Source organism: Calidris pugnax, unplaced genomic scaffold (assembly GCF_001431845.1).
Source record: "Calidris pugnax isolate Ruff unplaced genomic scaffold, ASM143184v1 scaffold463, whole genome shotgun sequence".
Classification (NCBI taxonomy): domain Eukaryota; kingdom Metazoa; phylum Chordata; class Aves; order Charadriiformes; family Scolopacidae; genus Calidris; species Calidris pugnax.
In genome coordinates this window covers 126,426-152,437 of record NW_015091252.1, presented here as the reverse complement: position 1 = coordinate 152,437, position 26,012 = coordinate 126,426, and the positions used below count along the sequence as shown (strand labels likewise).

Genomic DNA, 26,012 nt, shown 5'->3' with positions numbered 1-26,012 from the left:
CGTGGGGGGGGGTGGGGGGAGCCATAGGGAGCAGCTGGGGGGGTGTGGGGCATCATAAGGGGCAACTGAGGGTGTGTGGGGAGCCATAGGGAGAAACTGAGGGGGTGTGGGGTATCATAGGGGGCAGCTGAGGGGGTGTGGGGCACCCTGAGAGGCAACTGAGGGGTTGGGGAGCCCCGTAGGGGGCAACTGAGGGGGTGTGGGGCACCATAAGGGGCAAGAGGGGTTGGGGAGCACCATAAGGGGTAACTGAGGATGCGTGGGGCACCATAGGGGGCAACTGAGGGGGTGGGGGGCATCGAGGCGGGGCAACTGACAAGCTGTGGGTCAGCATAGGGGGCAGCTGAGGGGGCATGGGTCATCGGGAGCGGGGTCGGACAGACACACACACAACTGAGAAGCTGTGGGGCACCATAGGGGCGGCTGGAGAGGTGTAGGGCAGCCATGGGGCCGGGGGAGACAGTGGGCTGGTTGAGCGGAGGGCAGGACACTATGGGGGGCAAATGTGGGGCAGCCATGGGTCTCGGCTGGGGCCGTGGTGCTGTGTGGTGGGCTGAGAGCAGCAGGTACAGGGGATCCCTCCTGCCCCCCTTGCCACCTCCTCATGCTCCCCGTGCCCAGCATCCTGAGAGACAGGTGCAAAGTTTAGAACGTGAAAAGTTTGATGGAATTGCAGGATTTTTTTTTTTTTTTCTTTAATTACCCAGCTTACTAGAACGAGAAGAGGTTCATTTTGAAATAAAGCCAACTCGGGTTGCACAAACTACTGTCACAAACACTCCTGTGACCCAGGGATGGGGGGGACGAGGTGCCAGGGCTTCTCCAGCTGCCTGCCTTCGCAGGAAATTTGTGGCTTTGCAGCTCGTTTGAGGCAGATCCCGGCAACACGGGCTGGGGCTCTGTGAATCAGCGGCTGCTTCTGGAGAACCCTCTGTGCCCAAGGGCCAGTTCAGTCTGGTAGCTGTTGGAAGCACAGCGCAGTCCAGGATGTGGCAAGGTGACCCTTGAGTTTTACATGGAGTTATTCTGCTGAATGGCTTTGGGAGGAACTGGAAAGCTCTTGGTTTTTCCTTTCTTCTGAGATAAACGTTGGGGACAAGCGTTTCCCCTTCTAGGAGTGTGATAAGCAAGGCAGGTGGCACAGAGGAGTTGGGGAGAGGTCAGCCCACTCTTGGGGCTTCCTGCTTGGGGTGGGGAAAGAGAATTTGCCTGCAGCCCCCAGAGCTGTTAACAGCCAACAGATCCTTCACTCCTTTCTCTTGCAGGGCAAATAATCTGTGGCCTCATCTGCCACCCTGATAAGGAGCACATTCTCTATCCCCTGGGCTGTACCGTGGTTATTCAAAACCTGGACAGTAAGAAACAGACCTTCTTGCGTGGCCACACTGATAACATCTCCTGCATCGTCGTGTCCAGGGACGGGACGTACGTTGCTTCTGGACAAGTCACTTTCATGAGCTTCAAGGTGGATAATACTCTAATTTTAATATTGAAATTTGGAGTTTGGTAGCCAGGGATGAGAACACCTTTTGTTTATTTGTTCTTTTGTTGGAAAATGAATGCCTACAGTGGGAAGACATTGCAGAGAATGGGAGATTGGGGTTAGTCCATTTCTGGTTGTATGTTTTTGTAAAGTGTTAAGCAGGCTGCCTAGGACTGAGTTAACTAGATTGAGGGATTTCTGAGTTCTGGTCCATTTTTTCCAAAATGCTGTGGGCATGTGGCAACCTAAATCTCATTAGATATTAATTAATAAATTTTGTTATATTTAAAGTGAGATCTGAGTTCCAGAGCTGCATAGGACTTTCAGAAGCCCTTGACAGGTACTTACCTGCATTTTTAGACCTCTAAAGTTCTTTATTGCTTAATTTTTGCTTATTTGAAAAGACCCTGAGATGCCTGGAAGGAATCAAGTGTTAGAGTTTTCACTATTTTAAAATGTAAGTCAAATACCCAGTCTCTCAGGGTAAATTTTGATTCTGAAATGGAGTATAGCTATTCAACCGACAGGCTGAAATAATGCTTCTTCCAGCACCTAATCTAGAGCCTGTTTGTGTCAGAGGAGCTCTGGGCTGGATGGAAGCTCACCTTAAGCTGGGCTGCTTCTGACAACCTTCCTGCCAGAGAAAGTAATTTTATCTAACCCTGTGTGTTCTGTCTGATGCTCTGGCTTTGACCCCTCCTGCTTCACACCTCAGGCAGACATCATTCTATGGAACTTTCAGAAGAAGGAGTTACTTGCTCGGTTCTCGCTGCATAAGGGGGATATCAAAGACTTGGCATTTTCTCCCAACAACCATTACCTCGTGTCACTGGGAGGGCAGGATGACGGCAGGTAACCATTTCTGCTTCTTGGCACAAGATTTCTTAGAATCATAGAGTGGTTTGGGTTGGGAGGGACCTTAAAGATCATCCAGTCCCACCCCCTGCCCTGGGCAGGGACACCTCCCACCACACCAGGTTGCTCCAAGCCCCCTCCAACCTGGCCTTGAACCCCTCCAGGGATGGGGCAGCCACAGCTTCTCTGGGCAACCTGGGCCAGGCTCTCACCACCCTCACACCAAAGAATTTCTTCCTGAGAACTCATCTCAATCTCCCCTCTTTCAATTTAAAACCGTTCCCCCTCCTCCTATGACTGCCCTCCCTGACCAAGAGTCCCTCCCCAGCTTTCCTGGAGCCCCTTTAGATGCTTCCAACAAGCTGTAGGGCCTGGAGGAATACCCTTAGGGAGTACCCACTCCTCCCTCTCCTGGCAGTCTCTGACTGTCCCCTCTTGATGTCTCTCCTCCATGACCCAGCCCTGTCCCATGGGCAGCCAGGTGGGCACTGCGGGCAGAGCACAGGGCATGGGGACCAGCTGAGGGAGAAACAAGGGCAGCAGCTCGTTGTCATTGCCCAGAAACCTTACGGAGCCTGCACAGTTACCTGGGTTAATGCTATGCCCTGAAGAATTATAAATTTCACTGAGGGCTTGCTTTGACACACAGACAACTAAGAGTAGAATAAAAGGTTATTAAAGTCAGATTCTGCGGGTGGTCCAAGATATGCTTTGAGTTGTGCTCAGCAGAAGGACTCTGACAAATACACATAGGGGTGCTTTGGGAGCAGGGGATGTAAACTGCAGTTCCACACGTCTGTGATAGGGGTTTTTTTGGGTAAAATCTCTGCAAAGTTACTTTTATTCTGTACGCCGATGGGAACAGCCTGCAGATAAATAGGGTTGTTTTTTTTTGTCTTGCTTTTGTTTTTTTAGTAATTTGTTTTTAAGTAATGTCAAAAAGCAAAGCTATTGAAAAGCCCCTCTATTCCCTGCAGCGTGGTGGTGTGGGACATTGCCAAGAGAAAGAAAATCTGCTGCAGCCATGCCTCGCCACTCAACGCGGGGAACACCACCGTCGTGGGGTGCTCCACCCGCAGAGACGATATCTTTGTCACTGCCGGAAGGTAAAGTTCGGTCTAGATCAAAGCAGTGAGGGAACAAACCCGTGGACCTGCTTCCTTTTACAAAGAGCCTTTACTTAAATGCAAGGCAACTTAAGTAGCTGCGGGCTCGTATTTTTTTCTCATTGCTGTGAATGGAGCAAGAAATTCCCATCAGCTTGTCCCTTTGAGGCGTTTCTGCTTGTTCGACACATAACAATATGTTTTAAAAAGCAGCACACAGGGACCCACATGCGTCGCTTCTGTTCCTGATAGCAGGATTTTGTACTCAGCATTCCCCGTGCAGCATTTAAAATATTTAGTTGCCAGTGTTTACACAAGAAAAGCAGTCAATGAGTGGCTCTGAACAATGGTTAATTAATGTAGAAACAATGATATCTTGCAGGTGGTTGGATTATCTCCTGGCCTCGCCAGCTGTGACGTCCAGTTGGTCACTGGCTTGTTACAAAAGTTTGTACAAAAAGTCACATTTTGCATGGATTTGAGCCAGCCCCCATGTATCGAGCCTGACATTTAAACGTGTTGAGGACCTCCCTTTAAATCAGGGAAGGCTTTGGATGCCCTTGGCTGCAGTTGTGCTCAGGAGTGCTGATCTTGGCAATTTTAACAGGTTGTTAAATGTAAGGGTGACTGTGTGTAAAGATGTTGTATTGGCTCCTATGTTGTCAATTAAACTGTGCTAGAAAATAGTTGAAAGTGTCCTGTATCGTTTATTTCCTATTCTAGGAAGTAAGATTTCCCTAGAGCTTGTCTCTTTGGGAAATGAAGTATCAAGGTTGTTACATACTCCCCTGTAATCCTCGTGTATGTTTTTGCTGAACTTTAAGGATTTTCAATTTACCTGGAAAAAGTTACCCTAAGAGACAGCAGTAAAGACAGGGACTTACTTCTGGCCTCTCTGATATTGTTCTTTTTCCTTCTTATTAAAATTTCAGCATAACGTAGCCTTGTAGGGGCTTCTTAATTGACCTCGTAGTGAAAGTAGTTGGATATTTCTGCGTCTATGGATTCGATCCCACTGTCTTCTCTCTTACAGTGGAACCATTCGAGTATGGGAACTGGATCTAGCAAATAAAAAGATCCAACCAACTGAATGCCGGATAGGGAGATTGAAAAGAGAAGTGATATGCGTTAGGGTAAGTTTCAGCTGAAATACTTTGGCTAAACTAGGAAACTCCCCTCAGACTGAGAAGCCCCGAGCTTGTGTAGTAATGCTAGAAATGCCAATTACAACTGCACGATGGCAGTGGAGTTACTGAGTGTTGGCTCCTGGCAGATAGTCTCCCACGGTTTCTTTATCCTGGGAAAGTGTTTTGAATGCTCTCGAAGAGCAGCAGCGTTCATTTTAGTCACAGGTTCTAGCACCCAGAAGATCCCAGTTTGGCTTCAAAATATTACCAAGCTTTGGTTAGAAAATGTCTTGCATTGCACTACAATGTCTTCGAATGTGACGGGATGAAACCCCCTCAGATAAAATCTTGGCAATACACTGAAATAAAGCTATTTGTGCTGCCCAGTGCTAGGCTTGGGACAAATGTCTCGCTGTCTGGACCATGATCTCTTTATTTTATGCTTTGCTATAGATGGCAGATGGTGATCGTGTTTTTTATGTTGGCACATCAAGCGGTGATATCCTGCAAGTGAGTACAGACCACAAGGCGATGACTCAATACGGGCCCCTGAAGAAGATGTTTAGCGGGGTGAGTAGCAGCTTTGTGACTTGGATTTTTTCCTTATCTTCCTTTTTGATAGTAACTGAAAGTAGGGCAACCTCCGGGAGAACTGTTACAAAATTCCTTCACAGACTAACCCTTTTTCTGTGCTGTTAGTTCTTTGTGTCTCAGTCTCGATCCCAAAGTCTGAGACCATTAGCCCAACTTTGTTTGGTTCCATTTGGCTCAGAATTTGGGTTTTATCTGAATCTCATGAGTCTTCCCACAAATTCTTTTTATGATAAATCTGGGAAAAGTTATAAAAAGTGAAAAACAATCATAAAAATGGGGTAGTTCCTGAGGTTTTTTTTTAAGGAAGATACTGGCTGGAGTGAGACAGAGGCCATTACTGGGAAGACTGGTAGAAGTGCTTATTTGAGAGGCTTTCCCACACTTACTGCTATAATATTTTATGTTCAGATTGTACAGATTTGTTCAATTGCTGGGCTGAAATATTCCAAGACAGCTCTTTTCCACAGGAAGATGATTTTAGAAAAACTAAAAACTACAACTGCCCTTAAAAAAACCCCCACCCGCCTAGATTTCTGTGTTTGTTCCCCATACCCTTCCTCCCCCTTCCCTTCAGGAGTTTATCTCTGAAATTCTGATTCCACCACTGCTGAGGCAGCGATCTTACTGACGAAAGATAGTCTTGATAATATAATTAAAGAGTTTATTATAATGCATATGCACAATTGGGAGACAACAGTTTTTCAGCTTCTGAGCGCTTGACTCCATAACCCTAAAGCTCTTTTAACTTAGCTTTTTTTGTCTGTAATTGGGACTCGGGGGTCTAGTTGAGTATTTTCTGAATAAGGAGCTTTTGGCCTCTGACTGTAGGAGAATTCTGCTTGCAGAGAGCTGTAATGATAAACGATCAGCTCCAGCTAGTCCTCTTGTTCGTGATTTCTCTTTATTTGTTGCTATAAAAGACTTCACGTGGCGTCTCAGTTTATTGCCAGTGGAGGGAGTGATACTTAAGGAGTTCAAACATTTCCCTGAAAACTTTTCGGCATAAGTTCAAATGTATTTTACAATTCTGTTGGGAACCATGAAAATCAGTGAGCAGCAGGGGAAGCCACACAGATAGACGTCCCCAGTGTAGTGGTGGGGATGCCACGGGGAAGCTGTCCCACAAAAAAACAGATCTTGTTTGAGAGCAAACATCTGACTTAACAACAACTGTAAGAAATATTCAACACTCAACCCCAAAGAAAAAGCTACTCTGGGCTTGTCTCTCTGTATCTCCTGAATTTTGCTTGTGCCAACACGTGTACATACAAACCATATACGTGCCCACTCAAAATGTAGTGGTTCTTGCCTGACAAATACAGGCCCATATCTCTGGGATAACCTGGAGCCACTGAATTCTTTGAAATATATTTTGATGTTTATCTATTCCAGAAGGTTGGAGAAGTTATTACTCGTTTTTCCCACTTGCGTTGTAGGAATGTAAGTAATTTAATTCCATGTATGTATTAAGTGACAAGAAAGTATGTATTTTGGTAGCCAATCTCCCAGCAGTCATCCTGCGGGGTTCAGAGGACCCATGTCCTGGCTGATCTCTGCTGTGTCTTACACCAAGGTCTTTGTGATTGAATGTCACCTCCATGCTCTGAGTCCTTCTTCATCTAGCCCTAGCTGTCCTTTGCCACCAGGGCTTGAAGCCACCCAGGGTCCCAAACTCCCTTAGCTTCAGGGGTGAGAGGAAGGTGCCAAACGCATTTGAAACAAGGCTTCACACAAAATAGACTTCTGAGCCATTGGGAAGAGAAGCCATCAAATAGGGTCATTGGTGGGATGCTATGCGATTTGGGGGTTGAAAGAGGTCCTAGGGCCTCTTAGAGAAAAGCCAGACCACAATCCAGTCCGAACTGTGAGGGGTTTTGGCATAAGGCACATCCATAGGAGCCAGAGCTTGTGGCAGAGACCTTTGGAGCATCGTGAACTTCAGCTGACTCTGCTTCTGACAGCAAAAAGCTGAAGAGAAACAGTACTTTTGACTATGCAGGAGAGTGACCAGGTCGGGGGGAGAAGAGAAGATCCAGAAGTGGATCTCATCTCAGCTGCCTGCCAGCCTGAGCTGGTGGGCATTAATCTGATTTAAACTCTTTTATTAGTGTTACATACTGGCAGCTCCTTAAGATACGCCACTGATCATCTGAGGAGAAGGAAGGGAAAAGAAGACATTTACAATGGATGGAAATAGCAAGTAGTCCTTCCAATCTCCTCCTTACCCTGTTGTTTAAACCAGTCATTTCTGTTTTTCAAAGACAGGCTTTTCAGTCCATCACTCGCTCAGCCCCATCACCCTTCTCCTCTTGCTTCCTCCTCTCTGCTCCCTTCTCTCACCAATGCAGTTTCCTTATGCCCAAAATGGGAAATGCATGAGGGCAAACCTGTGTTGAGGCTGTCCCTGAGAGGGTGCTGGTACGTTTTTGTCTCCAGCTACTCTCAGATCCAATTTCATACTTTCCAGTTCTCCCTTCCTAGCTCCGTGCTGCGATTCCCTTTCCACCCACCCGCTGCACATCTCTGCATACAAATAATACCTTGTCACTAGACTGTCAACAAGTCCTCGCTGAGCACACGTAGGATCTAATGTTTTATGGCAGAAATTTCCAGTTGTAGCATAGACTTCAATGCCAAAAGAGGTATTTTGCAGATGTTTTTTCAAGTCAAAACCATGGCATTTATCAAAACAGAAGTATTTGCATCCTTGTTTCTACACGATTTAGTATATCATTTTGCTAACCCTAGGAGAAGCGTTGATTTATTTTCTTTTCCCCCCTGCAGAGCTCTGTGTATTTCATGAGACATCTTTTATCTCTTTCTTGAAAATGTACCATGTGTTAGTGCTTGTACCAAAACCTCTTCCCTCTCCAGCCGCTTGTGGCTCGTTTCAGCAGTGAGCTGCGCTGATTGAAGGTAGGCACGACTGCTCCAAAGCCCGGCTTTTGGGCCTCCTGGGCAGGGAGGTGGCCCTACACCACCCAGGGGTGCAACTGTCCCAGATTCCCCCCCGTGGAACCATTTTTGTCACTTCATTGCAATTCTCTCTGAAAAGATGCATATTCCTGAACAGAGGGTTGTCCTGTGTCTCTGAAACCCTCGTTCACCGCTCACGCTGGGAATTGTGATCCAGTGCCCTACTGCGAAACTGAGCCTGGAATCCACAGCCACCCCATGATGAGCTTATCTTTAAAGAAAGGGTTTAGGTATTGCTTGGGTGAGGAGACGATGTTTATTGAAAATAAGCTTGGTCAACCTTAAAGGCACTTTGCCTTTAGATATATAAGAATGTGTTTATTATATAGACATGATCTGAAGATCTCTTTGTTTCTGTTTTGAAGAGGAGTGGCAAACAGCTCGCTGGTCTGATGAAGCAACTTGTTTTCCAGCTACGTGGAATTAAGTTTAAATGCATTTCTGTAACATCTATAAACACTGGAATAAACAGCAAAATTAATTTTTATCCCCATCGCAGGCTTGAGGAGCTGTAAGGTACCCGTTCAGATGCGAAGTAGGATGCTAGATTGCAAAAGCATTTTCAGAAATAGCTGGAGTGATTTGCATTGTAAAGAGAAAATAAATATTTAAAGGAGGTGCACTGGAAGAGTTCACAGAGCGCTCAAGAGCTTTGTGAGAGATCAGAATAGGACAAAGAGCAAGTATCCCTGCAGGGGAGGGAATGGGCAGGCTGGGTTTTTGCTGGTATTTTTATTTATAATCATACTTGAAAGCAGTGGTTTCTTTTTGTAAGAAGTAAATAATGAATGGTGCTATTTTTAACCTCCTACATTTCATCTACAAGAGGCCTGGCAGTATATAAAACAGAGTATTCATCGCATCGTTAACGTGAACTGCTCGACTCCTTGAATAATAACTGCAACTTATAAAGCTCTCAGTTTCCTCCTGGTCATTCAAAGAACAGATTGGATGAGAAGAAGCACAATTGTCAGCTTAAGGTTGCAATCAAACTGTTGATTTTGAGGGCCTGGCAATGAATCCTGGCCATTTTAAAGGGGTTTTTTTCCTGTCTTAATCATACTCACTTCCCTCTCAAACTGAAGAACCGAAGAGAATACCTCGGAAAAAATCAAAGCAGTCTTGGCAGTGCTGCAAAAACTTTAATTTATTAGCAAGTAGCAGGGAGCTGTAATCAGATAAACTACGTAGTCACGGGTTTGATTTCTAATGCCGCCACCTGCCATAAAGCTAACCCCAAAGAGCATTTGAGGTGGAAGCCTTTTACAGGAAAAACTGCAAAAGAGCAGATCAAAAGACAGTTGATGGGCCTGTGATAACGGAGGGGACTTGCAAAATGCTGCCAGCACCTCATAGGAAATTTTTAAAAACATTGTTCAGGAACAGTTGTGCTTGAGGATCGTATTTCTAATTAAAAAGAATGTCTTTGTTCTCCTGCTTTTGCTAAGAGTATTTGCATGAACCCTGGCCTCCTGCCTGGCAGTGTTGTGATAGCGTGGCGTATAAACCCTCTCTGGAGGTTGTGTTTTTCACAGTGATCAGTCCTGATATTACAGGAGGCAGTGAATATGCTGCTGGTGGAGACAGACTAATGAAGAAATCCAGTGAGAATAAATTACAAAATGGGATTTTTTTTCTGTCTTTCTTCTTCTGCAATCGGTATTTATTTGCTCCTGAAGTTCAATCTTCCTTAAGCTGATGCGTAGGTAGGTGCAGGGCTGTCTGGGATGCCAGCACTGGAATGTGTGGTTACGTATACGGTGATTATTGTTGGTTTTATTTTTTCTTCAAAAAGTATAAGCAAGACTTTAAAAACAACCAATTGCTTCTATGTGGTTGGATAATTGAACCAAAGTAATTTTCCCAAATGCATCAGATCTTATCTACAGCTTTTGCAATGTCCTTTCCGGGTCCAAATAGCTCAAATGTCCATTTTCTTTCTTCACTTCCTCTCTCTCCTTCCTTAGACCTTCAGTCCTTTCCACACAGAAAATCAACACTTTCTTGCTTTCATTCTTTTAAACACTCTCAAAGTGTTTAATCCTGAAAATTTACTGGGGTTAGGCCAGATTAATGCTTGAAAAGAAGAGGAATGCTGGGTGGTGCTGCTTAGATGTCAAACTGTACCATAAAGTGCTGACACCTGTATTTGTGCAAAAATCATGGGGCAAGCACATGACAGTGATTTCTTCCTAAAGAATAAATGCAGAATTATTCTGATTTGCCTCTTGGTTATTCTTGGAGAATTCACTTGGTGCTTTCACAGCACTAAGTGCTGTGATGTGAGGGGTTTTTTATTCCAGAGAGAACTCCACCAAGCAGAAATTGTTGTTTTCACATAACGGCTCTCTGAGCTCGGGCTTAAAGGAAAAAAAAAATTTTAATGTAGTGAAACTGCTGGTATTATCCCAAGGGTTGGCAATGCTGCTTATACACCTCGGTGGTGGCAAATGTTGCTGGAACTCTCAAGCTCAGTGGACTCCTTATGAGTCCTGGGGAGCCCAGAGCTGCTCCCAGTTTCCCAGCTGGTTTGGAACAGGGGATGTGAGGAGTCTCTGCCTCTTGGTGGGAGTGGAAGTGCCTCTCCTACACACTCCCTCATGGCAGAGCTCAGCTTTCAGTTCAAGGTCTGATGGCATAAAGCTCCTTTATTCCCTTTTTTTCTTGTCTTTTCTTTCCATTTCACTCATGCGTACCTTCCCCCAGGCTTGTAGGGATATTTTTCTGAGTAAAAATGCGAAGATTTAACCCTACAGCAGTAGCTTCATTCCTCTTGCAGCCTATTTTGGGGTGTCTCAGATTTCTCACAAATTAATCTGTTGTCTCTCATACAGGAGAGTACCATTACTGCACAGGTAGCAGAACTGAAGCAGAGACTGACTTTTCTTATACTTGAAATTTTGTATTTCAGGCTAAGAACTGAATTACAGACTTTGTAAAAAAGCCCAACCAGCCCAAGGACTGGTTTTGTTTGTTTGCTGATTCTGTTTGGTCTTTTTTACTGTAGTCTGATATTTATTCAGCAAAAAACATTTCTCCTTTATCTAATGGCTGACCTCCTGTTGCTCTACTCCTCTGCAAATGGCAGAAAACCATGCTGATGATGGGCTGACTGGTTTCCACAGCCTTTCTGTGACAAATGTCGTTTATTACTTATAGGTGGGAGATGGGATTGCATCTTCCATGCAGGGAGAGAGGACTGGGATGCAGAGGACCTGTCAGGGAAGAAGCTGTAGGAAAGGATGCTTAGGCTGAGTGTTCTCCACGGCTTTTTTCACTGAATTTCAATGAATTTCACTGAATTTCACTGAATTTCTAGAGTTGGAAGGGACCATAGAGATCATCTAGTCCAACTCCCCTGCTGAAGCAGGATTGCCTAGAGCTAGAGCATGTTACTCAGGAGCATCCAGGCGGGTCTTGAAAATCTCCAAGGAAGGGGACTCCACACCCTCCCTGGGCAGCCTGTTCCAGGGCTCCATCACCCTCACCGTGAAGAAGTTTCTCCTCATATTTGAGTGGAACCTCTTCTGTTCCAACTCATGTCTGATAGATGAGGAACTGGTGGAAGGAAAAGTGGAGGCAGGACTGCAGAGTGTGTGTGTTCCTTGCTGGAAGGAGTTAAGGCCGTGAAGGCTCATACAGGATCCTAACTGCTCCAAAGGATCCACGACAATGCTGTTTGCTTGCTCCTTAAAGACTCCTACTGTAGTAGTTCATACACACCTGTAATTAAGAACTCTCTTCTCCCTCTAGAGAGTCACTCTTTGGCCCAGGTCAGTGAAAGGATGCTGATAAAGCCATATTTGAGTGACACAAGCACCACCGTCGGGGGAGTCTCCGGGGTGCGATTCACCATGGCTGCAGCAACAGAGAGACCCTGCTCCCACCCAATGGTGTTTTAATCCTGTTTTCTCCTAGGGAGTCACAGCTTTGCTGGTGCTGCGGACGGGAGATGTAATAGTCGGCACCGGAGCAGGGGTGGTAGCTCTCTGTAGAGGCTCCAACTACAGAAGAATGAAGTGAGTTTGTAGATGGGAGAATCAGGAGGGTAGAGATGACACTTCCCCCAAAGGCTCACGGTATAAGAACCAGTCATTTTTACCTAAAGGCCTAACCCAAATAAATCTCAGTTTTTCAGTCTCGCTGACAAAACAGACAGTGTGGTTCCAGCATAATGAAGTCGACGCAGACTGAAAATTACTGCATGCGTTTGCACAGAAGTGACTTGCCCGACACATTGTTCATTCTAAATGGCCCTTGTTCTCTTTTAGGCATTAGGAGTCAGGTCCTAAATTGATGCAAAGTGAGACGGGTCTGTTGAAGTCAGTAAAATTATGCTTATTTATGCTAGCAGAGAAAGAAAGTACTGGCCATCTGAAAAAGGGGTTTGTTGGAGGACATGGGATTTTAAAGGATGGTTCTGCTAATTTTGTAGGCACGTGTCTGGAAGTGCTTTGTTCTGCATACAAGCCAGAAAGCTGCAGGCATCATTTCCCCATATACAATTTTAAAATTGGACTTTCAGCTATTCATTTTTTGCCTTGTTTGAGTAGCCAACTTAAGCGTATGATTCTGCAAGCTTAGCTTTGTCCAATTGAAACTATTCCCAAAAGATCTAAACTGTGAGGAAATATTCTTGAGTGTGCGATGTTTAAATGCACATGAGCAAGAGTATCCAGAAAGATGCTGTTACCTTGGGCCCTGCTCCAGAAAACAAAGCTGCAAACATGTGGGACAGGCAGGATCGTATGAATTATTAACATGTGACTGGGAATGAAATGTTAGTCCTGACCACGTTCCTGCAGATCGATCTCACAGCCCATTATGGAGCTTTCTGGGGAAACGGAGAAGGTCAAGACTCCATAAAGTCGGGGGAAAAGGAAAGCTGGAAAATACATACCTCGAGGTCAACATCAGGCCAAACGTCTGCTTTCTCTTTAACAGGAAAATTAAAGTTCATGGTGCTGTCACTTCCCTGACATGCGGAGGTGAGGGTCACCAGTTCTTCGTAGGGACAAGTGAGTGCCAGATTTATCGAGTCAACTACAGGGAGTTTAAAGAGGAGCTGATTGCTGTCTCTCACAAGGAAGCCGTCCACGACATCGTTTTCCCTTTGTGAGTATATCTGGCCGGGATACTTCTGGCTGGTGAGGAAGTGTGAGGAAGCTGCAAGTAAGGTCAGGATACTGTGGCCGGGATACTTCTGGCTGGTGAGGAAGTGTGAGGAAGCTGCAAGTAAGGTCAGAAGGTCAGGATACTCGTGGAAATACCTTTAAACCAACAGGAACCCGAAGCCTATCAACATCTTTATGGGGTGATTTCACCCCGCAATGAGAGGCAAAGGTGATGGTGAGCAGCTGCTTGAAAGCAAAAAGCAAGCAGTTCAATTTGAGAATTGGAAAACTCGTCTCTCTACAGAAAGAATTCTAAATATAAAAACTAGAATTATTTATGTTTGGGTAATGGCAGCACTGGCAACTGCCCCCTTTTCTCCTGTGAGACTGGAGCCTCTTCCCCTGCCAGTGGGGTAAGTCCTGAAGGGCTGGTTTTGGGAACCTTCTTGCAGCCAGAGCTTGTAGATGTGTCTGCTTTTCTGCCTGCCTGGAACAGCCACTGGGACCTGACTAATGGAGCTGTTCAAAGGGGCTTTTTGGGTCTCTCAGCCTCACTGAGGATTTCACATTTGACAATATGGCATGTTATATTAAATTCGAGGCTTGTGACGAGAGATGCTGGGTACACACAGCAACCGTTCCCTCTTCCTGTGTAGTAGGATTGTTACACTTTATTTAATAAAAAACCCACAATGGATCAGTTGTTTCCACATAGAGAACGGGAGTTTGATCCCAATGAGAGGTTTTATTTTTGGCATGTTGTTACTGCATCGCTTCTTGCTGCAGCACAGAGCGTCAGAACTCACCAAGAAGCTCCTCTCTGCTTGTCACCAGCCTGAAAAATCCACCTCCTCCTAGTTTCAGGCAAAAATCATTTGGATCTTTAGGGTAATCTGCTGCTAATATACCTGAGTGACACGTCTGCGTCACAGAGGTATTTGGGTGAGCTGGATTTAGGGATGATTGGAAGGACTACAGGACTACATCCTTGCATATATACGTTTAGACTTTTTATCTGTTAACTGCTTTTGAACAGAGCCTATCACTGTTTGGGAAATACAGATGTAATTTAAGTGTTCTGCCTTATTTCAGAATTCTTCAGTTGCTGATGTTACCCTGCTTTATTAATCACCAGCACGAGCTGGGCTTGAAAGGGGCCATGCTTTTGTTGTGCCACTTTCCTCTGTCCTGGTTCATCTTCCCGGGCGTTGATGGTGACGTTGAACAAAAGCTCGCGGTACCTTTCTAGACTTCAGTCCCTGTCGTGTCCCTGGGATGTATGGTTTAGAGCTCATTTCAAAGCGTTCAGTCCCAGAGTTTTAGAAATGCCGCAGGTCTTTTTTTTTTATTCAAACATGTATAACAAGTATCTTACGAAGAGGCTTTTTGCCATCATTTCTATTGCCTTCAGCGATGTTGAATAGGAATCATCCAGTAAGCAAGATAAAAAATGACATCTTTACAATATGAGGCTGCTGTTAGTCCCCGATGTTAAATCTGGGCAGTCAGCACCTCTACACCCACTTTTGTGTCTATTATATACAACACGTGAAGTTGTTTAGAGACTGAATGTGGGAAATAAATGTCACAACTTCACCTGAAGTAGAAAGAATTCTTTCCATTTCACTGTCATTTGACTGTTTCTTAAAATGAATCTCTGAATAGAAGGCAAACCAGGGGAATTTTACGTGAGCAAGGTGATCCTGGGAGAAAGGCCTTTGTCTTAACCATGGTGGGCCCTCCTGGGCAGATGATGGTTGCAGGTGAGGAACCACTGAACTTTGCAAGGACTATTTAAGGTCTGACAAGGAAATCAGAAGCGGTTTCTGTACACCCCTCCTCATGATCTCTCCTCTCTGAATTTTCCAGTGGATCTTCCAAAGTGTTCGCTACCTGCTCCAAAAATTACATTCGAGTGTGGCACACCCCGAAAAACAAGGAGCTCCTGCGCATCTTCGTCCCCCACTCGATCTGCTATGCCGTAGAGATTACAAGGGATGGCCTGAGCATCATTTCAGGTAAGGATCAGGCAGACACACCGTAGAGTCCAGACTTTAGGTGTCGCCAAATTTAATAAAGATCAGTATGTTGGAGTGAAGAGAGGTTTAAATTGGGAATGGGTTTAAATTCAGTTCATTGCTTGACCCAAAGGTCTCTTTGCTTGCAGTGATGGTGCCTGGGGAAAGCAAGGTTTTGAGACCCCACTTGGGATGTGAATTCCAACAATTCAGAACTCAGTTTGGCCGTATTCCAAAGACCTAATTCTGAAATATTAACCTTGTTGTATGTAACAGATTAATGTGCGATGTGTTTAGACCACCTTTTGCATAAACTCTGCCGCCCATCACCACGTGCAGCTGGTGCGATGTGTTTAGACCACCTTTTGCATAAACCCTGCCGCCCATCACCACGTGCAGCTGGGGTTATTCAGCCTGGAGAAGAGGAGGCTGAGGGGAGACCTTATTGCTCTCTCCAACTCCCTGAAAGGAGGGTGTAGAGAGGTGGGGGTCGGTCTCTTTTCTCAAGTCACAGGCGACAGGACGAGAGGAAATGGCCTCAAGTTGCGCCAGGGGAGGTTCAGGCTGGATATTAGGAAAAATTTTTTCACCGAAAGGGTTCTCAGCCATTGGACTGGGCTGCCCAGGGAGGTGGTTGGGGCCCCATCCCTGGAGGTGTTCAAAAGCCGGGTTGATGTAGTGCTGGGAGGTATGGTTTAGGGATGGTGATGCTTCTTGTTTGTTGTGTGGGTGTCTATTTTTGTCAGTTAGGTTGACGGTTGGACAAGATGATCTTTAAGGTCCCTTCCAACCTAGAAGATTCTGTGATTCTGTGCAGATTGCTTACAGAGGAGCTACTGTAGTCCTAGAGCAGCAGTGCAGCCCCCCCAGTACCAAACCAATTTGCCCAGAGTAGAACCAAAAAGAAGGAAGTAAATTTCAATAGTTTATTTGGGGCTGTAGCTCGGTGGCGCATCTACAATACAGCGGTTTTCACGTGTGTGCTGATGATCTGACAGGATGGGCCTGGAACTTAACAAAAAACCCAAGTTCATTTGGAAAGGAGAGAGACACAAGAATATGGGGAAAGTCTGTGCGTCTCTGTAATCTGTTCCTTTTTATTCATCAGCTTGGGACGACGGTAAAATCCGTGCCTTCACGCCAGAGACGGGCCAGCCAATGTATGTGATTCACTCTGCCCATAGCCTGGGAGTGACGGCGATCGCTGCTACAAGTGACTGTAAACGCATCGTTAGCGGAGGAGGGGATGGGCAGGTAATTTTTGCTCAAAACCCCAGCAAAAAGAGCAGCTCCGTGGTCCTGTCGCGGGGCCTGCGGATTCTCTGCAGCTGCTTAGTCAGGACGGGAGCTATCCTTAGCTCTTGCTTGAGCAAAGCACAGGGTTCAAAATATATTAGCTGTTGATAGATGCAGATCTCTTGCTCTCAGGGGACATAAAATAAAACAATGCCCTGGTTTCTTCTGGCGTGGCAGCCTTGGAAATTCTTTTAATGCAGAATATGCTCTTAATCCTTTGTGTTTGTCTCTCCCCTGTATTTGGCTGATCTGCATTAGTCATTGTTTGCAGGCCTCTGTCTAACTGTGCTCTAGCACAGATTCTCTGTCTGTCATTCCTTTGGAAGTCTTAGTCCTCTCCAAACCGACCTGTATGAATTCATTTCATACCACAAAGTTCACTTGATGTTGCTGTAGTGTCTGTGGGGTAGTTTCCTAATTTCCTGGGATGGTACTGTCCGGTTTAGGTGATGGTGTCAATAAAAGGCAAATAATCACCCAGTTTCTGATACAGTTATGGTAATACTCCAATACAAATAATGAGTTGCTCTAGTGGCCGAGATTGCGGGGGTCTTTTGTGCGTGTATGCTTGGACTCGGTGATCTCAGAGGTCCTTTCCAACCATGAAGATTCTGTGATTCTGTGAAAAATCAGAAAGTATGCTGTAGGCATCATACCTGTGCAGTTCTGTCATGGTTTTGGCCGGATTGGTCATGCTGTTTTTTTTCAGGCAGCATAAAATAAACACTGTGTGCTTTGGCTACTCCATCCACTTCATATGGTTGTGGCCCTTTTCAGTCTGTAAAAGTGACACTCCTCTTGTTTAAAAAACTTAATCACGGGGACCTTATTTATATTAAAAATAAATAATTAGACTTGGGAGGCTCACGTTCAGCTTCTTGCCTTGCATTGGGCTTTCTCTCTGTAGTCTGGCGAGCGCTCAGAACCAGGCATTTAATTGTACAGATTCCTGGCTCTGAGTTCATGGCTCTGTGCTTTGTTTGTGTACCCTGATGTGGAGGGTACACACACGCTCAGTGTCCCCCACAGGAGGTGGCACAGGAAGCCTCGACAAGCGAGGAGTTAAACTTGGGGTCTCCCAAATCTCAGGATAATGTCCTAATCAGTGACCCGTCTTCCTGCATCATCCCACACCTCAGTGAGGGCAGCGCCGCCTCATCTCCCAGCACAGAGACATTAGAGACAATGAGCCACTTCAGCCCTTCGCTAATAAAAGATCAGTTTTTGGATGATTAGCGCTAGAGGATGTGGAAGAGGGAGGACCTAGATTCTGTGTCAGCACACACAGACCAGCACTGGCTCTGGTTAGTTGATCTCTGAATTGAAAAGAGCCCGGCTGAGAGAAGAACTAAAGCTAAAGGTTGGTTAAGTAGAAATGAGAACTGCAGGGGAGCGCTTGCAGTATTCATTTGGAACACAAAAAAAGCTCTTCTGAAATGTTAATAGTTCTGTCAAAGTCGGTCACCCGGAAGCTGGGACTTTCAGGGGTGTTTCAGGGATCTGGATGCTCTGATAGTTTAGCGAGTGGGAATTGGGCATCTGGATCCCACAGCACCAGGCTTGGAAACGAGGAAGGTGGTCAGCTCAGCCTCTAAATTTCTAAGTTTCACTAGGATTTGACCTTAGTGGAATGTAAAGGCAAAAAGATACCATGAAGTTTGGCACTAGCAGGATGGTAAATGTAAGGTGTCACGGATCAAGCCCTCAAAGCAGAAAGATTTTTGCTGTTATCCCCACTGGGAAAAGAGGTGCTTTCAGGCACATATTTCACATCAAAGAGTTAAAGAGCTGGTTTGTATTTACTTACTGGTGTTGTGTGTAGCACAAATAGCAGGTACCCTTTTTATATTCCGCAGCAGAAGCTGTGCTCTTTGATCTTTAAAGCACCACTGGAAATATATCATGGACTAGATGCTTTTTGCTGATTGAGAGATGAGTGAACCGAAGCATGGGAGAGTGGAGACTTGGCAAAAACAAGGTCTGGGTTAATGGGCAGGAGTTCCTGAACCAAAGGGATTACACTCTCGGGAATTTAGCTCAGTTTCATGAGTCAGCTGCAGGAATAACCCACAGGAAAATAGAGATGAGTCTGTTGAGATTCAGTTCCTGTCTGTGTTATCCAAAAAAAGAAGAGTTCAGGAAAGCCCTAGGCATCCTCCTGAGCTGGGTCAGCACCAGGTGGTACAAGAGCAGATGTTTGTTGCTGATTTTCAGGTGAGGATCTGGGAGATCAGAGAGAAGACTCAGAAACTGATCCAAATTCTGAAGGAGCACACGTGTGCTGTGTCCTGCATCAAGATTAAGGAGAACGACCAAGAGTGTGTCACAACCAGCCTTGACAAAACGTGCATCGTCTGGGATATTGTGTAAGGGGACGGATAAGTATTGCAAGGCATTTAAAATGCAAGGAATGTCTCTGTTGGGTCACCGTGCCCTATTTGGGACACCACGTAGCGAGGAGGAGGGGAAAAAGAGCATTAGGAAATAAAAATTACTAGAAAGAACAATCAGTTGAGGGAATGTAGAACCTCCAATGCTGGAAACTTTGCAGAAAGGTTTCAACAAACATTTGGCTCAGGTGTTGGATCCTGCTTGTCCAAGGGGGTGTAGCAAGTGATTTCCTAAATGTCCAACTGGCTCCTTTTTCCAGCACTGTATGATGGCTGTTGAACTATTGCAGATCTGCAGGCTCTCTGCTTTGGGGTAAGGACAAGGAAATGTTTGCATAGCGAATAGCACCTAGAAAGCATCTTGGATTACAAATTTGCATTTAGTATGACACAGATCGAAAGTCTTCTGAGGCAGCTGTGATGGGGAACAAAGGTGATGTCCCCAGTCAGCTTTGTGAAACTCTGAGCTCAGATCAATACCTGAAAATATCCGAGTAGAAGGAGAGATCTGATGCACAGCACCAGCAGGGATAGTTAGGCAGTCAAAGCTCATTTTTTGACCCTATCCTGTTTTGGGTGTGTTTTGCAGGCGTTTTGTAAGAAAGCAAATATTTCTTGCCAACACGTTGTTCAAATGTGTGTGTTACCACCCTGAAGTGTACCAGATAATCACCGCTGGAACAGACAGAAAGGTGAGCAAAATTGCAGGAATTCTGTATGCTGTAATTCCAAAACACAACGTGTGGGGCTTGTTACGTGGTGAAACTCCGGTACCTCCACAGAGGTTGGTGTTAGGGGGCAGAATGTTAATGCTGTTTGTACCCAGCTGAGCTCTCCCCTCTGCTCCACTCCCCAGGTTGCCTACTGGGAAGTGTTTGATGGCTCTCTCGTCCAAGAAGTGGAAGGGTCTGCGTCTGGTACCATCAATGGGATGGACATCACATCAGATGGGAAGCACTTTGTCACAGGTGAGTAGGTGCATGAAGCTAGAAAGAGAAGGTTGTGTTAAGAGCAGGAAAAGGAAGGTGATGAACCAAGGATCTCAGTAAAGAAAGAAAAAAAATAGGACAAAGGAGGGGGTCAGCTGAAGGGGAAAATAAAATGAATCACTGAATGAATACTTAGAAAAAGGCTGTGGTTCAGCCTTGGAGGATCACAGAATCATAGAATGGTTAGAGTTGGAAGGGACCTTAAAGCCCATCCTTGGAAGGTGCCAGCAGGGTTATTTCATACCATGAATGTCACATTCGATCTAAAAAGAAGGTTGTGTTAAGAGCAGGAAAAGGAAGGTGATGAACCAAGAAAAAAAATAGGACAAAGGAGGGGGTCAGCTGAAGGGGAAAATAAAATGAATCACTGAATGAATACTTAGAAAAAGGCTGTGGTTCAGCCTTGGAGGATCACAGAATCATAGAATGGTTAGAGTTGGAAGGGACCTTAAAGCCCATCCTTGGAAGGTGCCAGCAGGGTTATTTCATACCATGAATGTCACATTCGATCTAAAATAGAGAGTTTGCTGAGGAGTTCTCTCTCTCTCCCTTGATGGCTGCCACCCTGAGAACTCCTTGCCCCGGTGCCAGAGCCCTGAGCCTTTCCCTTCCACCTGAAGCCCCAGCGCTCGCAGGGTCCCACGTTGACTGTCCCTGCGGGGAGAGCACGGCTTCTGCTGGGGAATGGGCTGGGGATAATCCTCGTGTATCTTGTATGGGTATTGAGATGAATATTGGTTCTTTGGTATTATTGTTAAGTATTTGGTCTTATCCTATTAAATCTATTTATATTTTAACCCTCCTGTTTCTTTATGTTCCTCGATTCCCCTTCCAGGTGGGCAGGGGTCATCAGGTGATAGAATAATTTTCTAAATGACAGTAAATTGTTATGGGTTTTCTCAACCCATAACAACCTCTTAAACATTGGTCAAGAGCCTTTTGAAGGCCCTTCATATTATCAGTGCCTTCTGCTGGCCAGAGCTCATGGTGATGTGCTGATGCAGGTCCTGAGCACTCTACTGGACACTCACTCTCTACTTCAGTTGAGAATAAGTCATTTTTACTGTAACGTATCCTGCCATAATGCCCGAGACAATGTATCCCACTCATCCTAAATCAAATGAGTGCCTGAGTATTCCCCTGCCCGTGATCTGGGAACACGAAGCAGCAGAACTCTGTGTAATGGTTTGTTCTTCCCACCGCAGGTGGCGATGACCGTCTGGTGAAGCTGTGGGACTACGAGGGCACGGTGACTCACATTGGAGTGGGCCACAGTGGCAACATCACCCGTCTTAAGATCTGCCCCAACAAGAAGTACATCGTGAGTGTGAGTGCAGACGGTGCCATCCTGATCTGGAAATACCCAGAATTGCACTAAGAGCTGGCACAGGAGCTGCTGCTTCCTCGGCTGCCCCCACCATCCTTCATCACTTCTGCAAATCATCTTGGCTGTTGTTATAACACTTGCCTGTTGTTGTTGCCACCTTCCCTGGCAGTCTCTCTTGCTTTCACGTGGGCTCTCTCTTCCCCACCCCTTTCTGTCCCTTCCTTTAATGAATAAATTGTGTAAGTTCAGTCTTCTGTGTTCATTTCCATTTGTCTGGTGCTGATTAAGGAAAAAGCCCTCAGCTCCCACTCGGGCGTTTAACTGGGAAGCTCTTTTGAGTGAAGCTTTTAAATCTCTGTTCTCAAAGGAATACAAGGACGTTGGGGCTTCTTCGTTTGTGGTGTCCAATTTAAAACTCTCTGCAGGGGCCTGGTTTTCAAGAGTGAGAGTGCAGTCATTTCTAAAAATGCTTGGCTCTTTCCAGCCAGACACACTCCGATTCCTGCTCCTTGGCCTGATTTTTCAAACAGGCTCCAAATTTGCATGAAATATAGATTTTCTCTGAGAATGAGGACCCGGTATCATTTCGGCTATTAAAACCAACAGCTCTCAAGATGCTGTTTGTTTAAAGATCAGTGCAGGCAGCTGGGCTGTGAAGTGATGTGAGTGAAGTAAATATTTCTTTTGCAGGCACTGAAGGCCTGTGAGAATTCTGTCATGAAATTAAAATGGTAGCAAAATGTTGCAGTCCTTAATGTTAAGGCTTACAGATGTTTTAGTTAACGAAGATGATGATTTAATGGCAGTGTTTGCTTGATACTGTCATACCTGGATTGATAATATTAGCTGTTTCGGCAGGCAATGGGGGGATGGCAATTTAAAGGTATAATTGCTTATTATTCTTCATATGCCACGGAAAATGTTTACTGCTCATACCACAATAAGGGTGGATCCTTCTCGGAGGGTGTCTGTGCACATACGTTGTGCGTCAAACACTGTGCAACTCCTGTTCCTTCTGGGTGAAATATCTCTGCTCTCATTAATGGAGTCTCCAGCAAAGGAATTAAGTCATTCCTTACTCTTTTTCTCTGGAGTCAAGACTGGATGCTACGCAGCGATAAACACCCCAGCAGGTTCTACGAGCTCCGCAGCAATGCTCGCTGTGGTTTGGAAGGCAGGATCCCGCCACTGGAATGTGGGATGGAGAGGCAAAACATCTGTGCTTGTGCCAGGGGAAGGAAAATGGGAGTGGAGCCCGTGGGAGCGACCCAGGCCGTCCCAAAGACCTGTCTCACCACCACCTCCCTGTGCTCTACGAGGTGCTGGGTTGCTGAGATGCTGATAACTCCCCGGCAGAGTCCCATGTCAGCAAAGCAATTCCCATCAAACGGCACCAAACCTGTCATTACAGGTGGGAGGAGAATCCATGTACCTGTTGGGGAGACAAAGTCCTGTTTCGGTGTGATACAAGGACCAAATCCCTCCTCACTCCTCCTGCACAAGCAGGTTCCTCATGGCTCGGGGGCAGCAGAGCAAGCCAGACTGTCCCAGCTCACCCGGCCATGTCACCCACTGGCTCTGTGGAGACAGGAGCTGGCACACGAAGAGTAAAGGCTGGTGACCCACACTTTCTGTTGGTGACAGCCAGGCAGGAGGCTCCGGCCCCATGTCTGTCACCTTACAGATTTGAAAACTGGAAGCGCAGGGGTCTTTGGAGAAGTCCTCTCCTGCACATCTTTCTTTCCACTGTGAAGTGACATCACTTTATCAAAACCAGACTGAATTTTAAGCGTGGACACTGGCTGAACTGGTTTGCTCTGACGTAGCCAGACGATGTAGGTGACTGCCCAGGGTGGTGGCTGGTACCCTGTAGCAGCACCATCTCCCCATTGTGCTCCGTTGTCTCCACACAGAGCTGTGCCATCATGTCATAGAGTCATAGAATCACAGAATGGTTTGGTTTGGGAGGGACCTTAAAGATCATCCTGCCCTGGGCAGGGACACCTCCCATCACACCAGGTTGCTCCAAGCCCCCTCCAGCCTGGCCTTGAACCCCTCCAGGGATGGGGCAGCCACAGCTTCTCTGGCCAACCTGGGCCAGGCTCTCACCACCCTCACACCAAAGAAGTTCTTCCCAATATGTCATCTCAATCTCCCTTCTTCTCAGTTTAAAACTGCTCCCCATGTCCTATGGCTCCCTTCCCTGATCCAGAGTCCCTCCACATCTCTCCTGGAGCCCCTTTAGGGATTGGAAGGGGCTCTAAGGTCTCCCCGGAGCCGTCTCTTCTCCAGGCTGAACCCCCCCAACTCTCTCAGCCTGTCCTCACAGCAGAGGGGCTCCAGCCCTTGGAGCATCTCCGTGGCCTCCTCTCGCCCCGTTCCAACAGGTCCACATCCTTCTGATGTTGGTGGCCCCAGAGCTGGAGGCTGCACTTGGGGGGGGGTCATCCCAGAGCAGAGCAGAGGGGCAGAATCCATGCCCCCTCACCCTGCTGGCCACGCTGCTGGGAATGCAGCCCAGGATGGAGTTGGCTTTCTTCCCAAGAAGACAAGCTCATCTTCCCAAGCACTGCTCTTCTTCCCATTACGACCTCCTGGCACATCTCTCACCAGCACAGCTACATCCCCAGGGAGCCCCTGGAGCTTTACAAATGGCTGTGACCTCCATGGACGTTGTCGAGGAGCAGATGTGCAGAGTGACCTGTGCCGCCAGTGGTCGGGCTGCATTTGGGAAACAGGAACTGCAGGCACAAATTTCCCCATCGTGTATTTCCCTGATGGCAGGAACATTGTATTTTACCGTGTGAATGTATTCATTACACTGTCATTAGTCACGAAGACCAGCTAATAATGGAGATCTACAACAACACCAGTTGGCCCTAAGGAACGTGCTATCGCCATGAAGCGCTGAGGAGTTTGGTTCCCCCTCTTGGCCCAGGCAAAGGCAGCTGATGTTTCTCCAGGGGTATCAGCTAAAGCAAAGGTGTCTCTGTCACCCCCGGCATCTGCTCCTGACCTCCCTGCCCCTGTGTCTGCCTGAATTCTCCTCAGGAGGAGGAGTGGCCAGGGGTAGAGAGCTCTCCTTTTCTGGTACATCTCAGCCGCCCAGGCTGAGGATGCCCCCGAGGAATGGCCATGGCCCTGTGGAGATCCTGGCTGGGCGCTGGGTCCGTACCCTGCCCTATGGGGTCTGGGTTGTGTGATCTCCCCTGGGAGAGGGAGAACCTGCTGCAGCCCTTCACAGCCTCCAGCACCTTCAGCTTCCTCGTCCACCTGGACGTACCATCCCTGGCTGCTGGCAGAGCTCTTGGAGACCCATTTATCATCAGACCTGAACCACCTCCCTGTTGTTCCTCCCCAACAGACCTGCCCTGCCGTCAAACTGGGTTTCTGCTGGTGCTCCCTGCTCTGCCCTGAGCAGAGGGGTCCTGCCTCCCAGCACCAAACTGGTGCTTTCCCAGTCCCCTGAGGTTCCTGAGTGAGCAAACATGGAGCTGAACGTCCTCTGTGAGCTGGTTTGGATTACCCTGGAGATACCTGTGTTGCGAGACCGGTTCCCACCCAAATCCCCTGTGCTCCCCCAGCCTGAGAGAGCCCGGGGTGGTTTCTGCAGCACAAACCCTGCTTGTGGCTGGTTTATGGGGGCTGAGTCCCCCTTCCCACCCCCAGCTCCAGCTCCTGCAGTGGAGATCCCATCATCTCCCTTCAGAGGAGATAACGGGTGAAAAGAGCCGGGAGAAACCCACTCCGTGAAGCAGCCAAGGACCATACAGATGCTTTAAAAACAAAGTGCTGTTGCTGCCAACACCGGGTGGTGGTTCCTGCAGCGCGGGGTGAGCCACCGGCCGTGTCCAAACCCAGCAGAGCATCTTCATCACAGTCCATCAGCACGAGGCGAAATCCCCGGAAAAGCAGCATTTACCTGCCTTGGTGCTGCTCCTCCTCAAGCACACGCCAAAAAAAGACAGGGGCCATGCATCTTTAATAGGGGTGCTAAATAACTTAGTTTGCTATCTATAATTTAATTATAGTTGCAGAGGGTGAATAAGGTGTCTTCTGCAGGAGGAAGCTTTCTCCTGCTGCCCTGAGCCGTAAGAGCAGATGTCACCATTGGGTGGGGGGTTGCTGGTGGTTCTGTAATCACCCCCCTGATAACGGTGCCATCAGATGATGAGCCCTGTTTTGCCAGCAGAGCAGCACTGGGTATTTCCTCGGGACATAAAGAATCTCTTAGAAACCATCTCAGGCTTTGATCACCCTCATTTGCACCCAGAAAGTGCTTGCCGTTGCCAAAGTCTGCCAAAGCCTGCACTAACATCACCCACCCCCCCAGTCTGCCCAGTACTTGGGTGGGGTGCAGGCAGGGTGCAGGCAGGAACACGGGCAGGGAGATGGGCAGGGGGGAAGGCAGGGGGCAGAGGTGCAGGCAGGGACATGGGCAGGGGTGCAGGCAGAGACATAGGGGTGCAGACAGGGAGATGGGCAGGGGTACAGGCAGGGAGGCAGGAAGGGTGCAGGCAGGGACATAGGCAGGGGTGCAGGCAGGGAGATGGGCAGGAATGCTGAGAAAAACATGGGCAGGGGTGCAGGCAGGGAGGTGGGCAGGGTGTGGGCAAGAAGATGGGCAAGGGTGCAGGCAGGGAGGCAGGCAGGGTGCAGGCAGGGAGGTGGGCAGGGTGCAGGCAGGGTGCAGGCAGGGAGATGGGAAGGGTGCGGGCAAACATGGGCAAGGGTGCA

At 47.1% G+C, this 26,012-nt stretch overlaps 2 protein-coding genes across 2 annotated transcripts in view; both read left to right on the top strand.

Moving 5' to 3' along the window:
* Nucleotides 1-21,483, top strand: part of LOC106898709 (cilia- and flagella-associated protein 52-like) — a 23,672-nt gene extending 2,189 nt beyond the window's left edge. Inside the window, exons 2-14 of the mRNA XM_014960119.1 lie at nucleotides 1,266-1,465; nucleotides 2,199-2,335; nucleotides 3,316-3,444; nucleotides 4,478-4,577; nucleotides 5,025-5,141; nucleotides 12,060-12,160; nucleotides 13,086-13,256; nucleotides 15,125-15,273; nucleotides 16,382-16,527; nucleotides 18,784-18,935; nucleotides 19,549-19,651; nucleotides 19,816-19,927; nucleotides 21,154-21,483. Coding sequence (XP_014815605.1) covers nucleotides 1,266-1,465; nucleotides 2,199-2,335; nucleotides 3,316-3,444; nucleotides 4,478-4,577; nucleotides 5,025-5,141; nucleotides 12,060-12,160; nucleotides 13,086-13,256; nucleotides 15,125-15,273; nucleotides 16,382-16,527; nucleotides 18,784-18,935; nucleotides 19,549-19,651; nucleotides 19,816-19,927; nucleotides 21,154-21,326 — 1,790 coding nt within the window. The 3' untranslated portion in view covers nucleotides 21,327-21,483. The remainder of the gene's footprint in view (nucleotides 1-1,265; nucleotides 1,466-2,198; nucleotides 2,336-3,315; nucleotides 3,445-4,477; nucleotides 4,578-5,024; nucleotides 5,142-12,059; nucleotides 12,161-13,085; nucleotides 13,257-15,124; nucleotides 15,274-16,381; nucleotides 16,528-18,783; nucleotides 18,936-19,548; nucleotides 19,652-19,815; nucleotides 19,928-21,153) is intronic.
* Nucleotides 21,484-24,763: 3,280 nt separating this feature from the next.
* LOC106898708 (cilia- and flagella-associated protein 52-like) overlaps nucleotides 24,764-26,012 on the top strand; it is a 16,865-nt gene continuing 15,616 nt past the window's right edge. The window contains exon 1 of the mRNA XM_014960117.1: nucleotides 24,764-24,782. Within this exon, the coding sequence (XP_014815603.1) occupies nucleotides 24,764-24,782 (19 nt within the window). The remainder of the gene's footprint in view (nucleotides 24,783-26,012) is intronic.